This window comes from Sinocyclocheilus anshuiensis, unplaced genomic scaffold (assembly GCF_001515605.1).
Source record: "Sinocyclocheilus anshuiensis isolate Anshui unplaced genomic scaffold, SAMN03320099.WGS_v1.1 scaffold292, whole genome shotgun sequence".
NCBI classification, from domain to species: Eukaryota; Metazoa; Chordata; class Actinopteri; order Cypriniformes; family Cyprinidae; genus Sinocyclocheilus; species Sinocyclocheilus anshuiensis.
Genome location: NW_015555757.1, coordinates 661,206 through 666,739, shown reverse-complemented (window position 1 = coordinate 666,739; position 5,534 = coordinate 661,206). Strand labels below are relative to the sequence as shown.

Genomic DNA, 5,534 nt, shown 5'->3' with positions numbered 1-5,534 from the left:
TGCCATAAAATAACCTTTTTGTCTAAATGGTTCCATAAAGAACCTTTAACATCTGAAGAACCTTTCTGTTTCACAAAAGGTTCTTTGTGGCGAAAGAAGGTTCTTCAGATTATAAAAAGGTAAGAAAGAGATGGTTCTTTAAAGAACCTTTGACTGAATGGTTCTTTGTGGAACCAAAAATGGTTCTTCTATGGCATCGCTTGAAGAACCTTTTGAAGCACCTTTATTTTTAAGAGTGTATATGACAGTCTTAGTCCAGTGTCAATCGCTAGACCTCTATATAGACTGAGTCCTGTTGCCGCTTTGGTTCGTTACCCAGGTTGACCTTCTCAGTGCGGGTATGCCAGACCAGGACCTGAAAGAAACCATTTGAAATCAGGTATTTAAGAATATGGGAACCAAGCACATGTGTATTGTATGTACCAAGGCAGTTTACTTGCATTACTATAAATAAGACTGCTTTTGAAATGCTTTACCAACCTGAAATAAATGCTTTTTAACACCATTTGAGCCTAAAAAAACAGCATTTATGAGTCCGTTCATGTCATTTAAATGTTAATTTGACAAGCAGTTTATAAGATTTATATATTTCTCCATTCAAGCGGATTGGAGTTGGTCTTGAACCCCCGAAAATAGCTGCCCAGAGGGGTTGCAAATATGGCCGCCGAGTGAACTGACATTCCTTAAAAGGGATTTTGAAGTCAAGGACACGTACACGTCTACATCATAACAGAAAATAAGGTCATTGTGTGTGATCTCTCAGTGGAGATGTTTTAGGCTGTTGGTGCGTGAAGGGTGCTGGATTGGGATCTCTTAGACTGGTTCCATATCTTAATTATATCAGATAGAGGCAGTGCAGGGAACGAGCACAGTTAAATGGCCGCACCCAGGTGTGACGCGTCAGTTCCTGAACACATGGCACTGCAGATTGACTTGTTTTGCATAACAAGGCTAATTTAACAGAACCATAAGTGATAAATAAGGTGCACCGTGGAGCAGCAACCCAGAAGTAAACCAAAGCGTCCTGTAGTGGCCTTATAACAAGATGTATCAGTCTGGTAGATTCTCTAATAATGCTTCTTATGAAGGTGTCTGACACTTTACTTTGCTGTCTCCCGTTGTTCCCTTGATAAATATTACCAGGCCCAGTAAGCTGTAGGACAGGGCTTTATATGTGGCTAAAAGCATTAAGAACTTTAAGTCTGAAGGTCTGAGATAGACTAAATTGGAAAATTCCTGAAGTGAATTGTAATTGGTTTGTGGGTGGTAAAACTTCATTAGTTGTGTTTGTGTGCTGCTGTCAAAGATATTTGCAGAGTGATGTCTAATTTTTTATAAAAGGAAAGTAATAATACATGAAGAATTAAACTTGCTTCCACTTTCTTATGTAATAAATCCTTTAATTTTTAATGTCGGTAATGTAATGGCTACAACTCAGTGCATAACGGTTGAAAGCAGTGATATAACAGCAGTGTGGAGGTGTAAAGCCAGCAGTCCCCATGGGCTCTGGTAATTGTAAATGAGTTTCAAGACAAAGTTATTCAAATTTAAACCCTTCATAGTTTTTGGACTAATCTTGGAGCAGTCATGGTCTTTACCTGTGTATCTATGAGAATATTGTAAGACAAGTGTTGATGTCATTGTCATTATTGCAATGTGTACCGAACTCTTGTTAAATACTCTGATAGACAGATTTCAATTTGTACAGAGAGAAACCCCACTTCGAGCGATCCAGGAATGAGAGAAGACACCCTGTCACCCTACTCCTCTTGATCCTGTCCTCCTTCTTCAATACGTTGTTTTGGCTTTTAAAAAGGGAGGTTGATAGATGAAAACACAAATAAATACAAGTAGAACATTTGACCATTTTAGCTTCAGTAATATCATGTAATGTGTTATTTAGAAGACATTAACATTTTCATAGTTATATACTGTATATAGTCATTTTCATATATATATATATATATATATATATATACTTTCAATTTGTAATAATATTTCACAATATTAGTTTTTACTGTATTTTCAATCAAATAAATGCAGCCTTGGTGAGCATAAGAGACTTCTTTCTAAAACATTTTTTTAAATCCTCCCGAAATTTTGAACAGTAGTGTATGAGCTAACAACAAAAAAAGTTCTATGCTCTTTCTATTTAGCTAGTCTATAAAATTCATGTTAATTCATAATATATGTTAATTTAAACAACTTGCATTGTAAAAAAAAAAAAGCAGTATATGTAGAAATTAATATTAACACAGGTTAATAAATGCTTTTAAAGTATTCTTCATTCTTAGTTCATGCTAGCTATTGCATTAAGTAATGTTACTATTGAAGTACTAATATAACTAATGAAGAATCTTAGTTTAAAGTGTTAACAATAATCAGAAAGCTTTATTGCCAAGTAGGTGTTCAGCTCCAAGTTGTTAAGACTGCACCAGACAGCCAGCTCTTTAACCTCCTGTCTGTAAGCAGACTTGTCTTTTAAATACACCTTAAATAGATTTTCTACAAATAGGATAGAATCTTGCATGTCATCAGATCTAATTGTTATAGCCTATAATTGTCAAAGTATTTTAGCTCTTAATAAATGTGAAGTACTCAGGCCCATTGTGAAAAATGTCTGTGGATTCGGGCTGTCCCATATGAAACAATTTTCTCAAACAATGTTAGTGTTGAAGATTCTTCCTAGGGTTTCTTTTGAACCTAAACAGGATGAGCATCTGAAGCCTTGAGAGAGAATAATAATTTGAGCGATTGTGTTGTGGGCAGAGTGAAGCATGCTGGCACGCTGACAGCAGTCTGGCAGGATCTGGTCTGCAGGAGCACGATTGAGATTGACATTAATAAATAGGAGAGTCTATGCACTGACTTCTGTAAATAAGCCTGTGAATCTCTCACACACCCTCTTCACCTCTTCACATCTATATGGCATGTTTGCCATCTCTCTGCCAATCTCAAACATATTCCCTTTGCCCTCTTTTTCTTCCTTTCTCCCTCTGTCCCTTTCCTCCTTGTCACATCAGTTCAGTCTGATTACTCACATGAGATGACCTCCCTCACTCCTACCCAGCCTCCCTGTGCTTAATTTTGAAGTGCATGCTGGGAGTTGGCCATATCGCCCTGCCCACAGGCTTAGTCACAGTCATCCGCTGGGACCCTCAAGAACACTTCTACAAATGTGACCTTTCCAAAAGACGTCGCTGGCAGTGCTCCACTTTGGACAGATGCCCGCTCACACCCATCACGAGGACCCATAACTGTTGGCACAAGCACTTCCTTTTGTTTACTTCCATAATGCCATCCTTGTATAATTGGACTGCAGCCACAAATGTAAGTATATTAAACTCCCACTTTGTCCAAGTAGCGACTTGCACTTCTTCGTAACTGTCAGTGGCCCTTCTACTCCGGTGTACAGGTTATCTACACGCTTACACCCGCCATGGCATTGTACCACAGCAACAAACAGGGTTCCCACGCTTCTTGAAAGTACTTGAATTTCAGACATATGGATTCAAGGCCTGGAAAGTACTTGAAAACAAACATAGGTCCTTGAAAGTGCTTGAATTAAATTTGAAATACATTTTGTTTATGGCGCTATTTCAAAAATTGTCCTATATGTTCTGTCAAAGAATGAAATGGCACTAATGATTGGGGTGGAGACGGGGTAGCGTGGAAAAAACTTAGCGTGTGTGTTGATGCGCAGCCTAGAGCCCTGAGCGGGATAGTTTTCTTAAGCCCGCTCCCGCTGAATTTCTGACTATTACCGCCCACTCCCGCAACGTGTGTGTGCCCCTCCAGCAAACATTCTCATATTGTATATACAGGGATTAAAGTTTTCCGTCGCTACTACGGATTTCCGTCAATTGGAAAAAATGAGGGGAGAAGAAACACGTAGCACACTGTTGTTGTTCTGCCGGCACACCAAAAATCATCCCCGCCACGGCTGCAGCTTCTCACTGACAAGATAATGCCGCTCGCATAATTCACAGTCGGGTTATTAGCAGAGAACACCGAGCAGGACTTGAATTTCGGCGCGGGATTGAGGCTATTAATAACAATTCTACTAATTCCCGCAGGTTCCGCGCTTATAACACGACGACAGATGACGGAACGTATCATTTGCACGTGCTTTCGAGTCTTGAGAACTCACTCGCGCGCTCTCATTTTCTGTGCACCCACAGATCGCGATAAGGAGAGTGACAGCTTTTAATCATTATTAAAGGAGTTTGCCAATGTGATATTGGTTTAATACAACAGTTCAATAAACAAGTACTGCCTGGTTTTGCTCTATTTCATCAACGAAAATAGTTCCAAATAAAGTAACAGCTCAGCCGCTGCGCATCTCTAAAAGCAAACACAGCGTGTTTAATTAATTCAATGAAAGTGCGTTTTTGAACGAATCTAGTGAGTCAGTGATTCATGATTACCCATTCATAAAGACTTGTTTCATTCCTGAATGAATCAGCTGTTCAAACGAATCGAATTAATGATTCAGTGATAAAAATCAGTGACTTGCCGCCACCTGCTGGCGGTTTCAGTTTCATTTTTAGATATAATTTCAGTTATATTTCTGTATTCCAAATTTTATATTTAAAACATTAATCTCAACATGAATGTATGAATTTAATTGCACTCATGCCACCTCTGAGAATCATTAAACATCTGAAAATGTACCCACAAGCCACTTTTGTATTCTTCTGTGCCACCTCTGTAGTAGAAATTAATTTTTGATTAATACTAATTTCATATGATTGCTAACTTATTTGTCTTATTCTACTTCTTATATATTTTTTAATAGAACTTTTAAAAAGCTTATAAACATAAATTTTTGACTTTTCCATTACAAAGGAAAATTTTCCATTTACCCCTGTAAATCACTATAAGGAGTCAAATATCACCTCGTATTAGGAAGGCTAATTTAAGGCTAATTTTTGATCAGAATTTATTATTGATCAGAAGGTGCTCCTATTTTTTTTTTTTAATTAGGAGGACAAGCGCTCCTAAAAAGAAAAGTAAGCATAGAGTGTATCAGAGAAAGCTGAGAGTGTATCAGTATATTAGATCCGTGCATGAGGTCTTAAAGAGACAGCAGCCTAAATAAACCTCCTGCTGCCTTTCATTATACAGTTGAAGACTATCCAGTGTTATTTCACAGTTGAGTAGATTATAGTTAGACCTAACTGAAAATATTTATTGTTATTGTTTTTGTTTGTGCTATTGATTGTCATTAATTTAGGTCCATGAGAAATAGTCCTGCCACCACAGCTGGAAAATAATCCTAGGAAACACAGCATACATTTAATAAAATTAGAAAAATGCATTTACAAAGGTAAAAAGAAAATGCCCTGAAATCACTTGTCAGCTCGTATTAGGAAGGCTAATTATTGATCAGAATTTTTTATTATTGATTAGAAGGTGCTCCTAAATGTTTTAAATTAGGAGGACAAGCGCTCCTAATTGCAAGAAGAAAAACACTGCTCTTAAACTGGGTGTGTGACAGGTATGGCTGTGGAATGGGGTTTGGCCGAGGAAAA

General features: G+C 37.8%; 1 protein-coding gene across 1 annotated transcript in view; it reads right to left on the bottom strand.

Moving 5' to 3' along the window:
• Positions 1 to 215: 215 nt before the first annotated feature.
• The window catches only part of LOC107673925 (galactosylgalactosylxylosylprotein 3-beta-glucuronosyltransferase 2-like), a 21,218-nt gene continuing 15,899 nt past the window's right edge, over positions 216 to 5,534 (bottom strand). Inside the window, exon 4 of the mRNA XM_016467752.1 lies at positions 216 to 355. Coding sequence (XP_016323238.1) covers positions 269 to 355 — 87 coding nt within the window. The 3' untranslated portion in view covers positions 216 to 268. The remainder of the gene's footprint in view (positions 356 to 5,534) is intronic.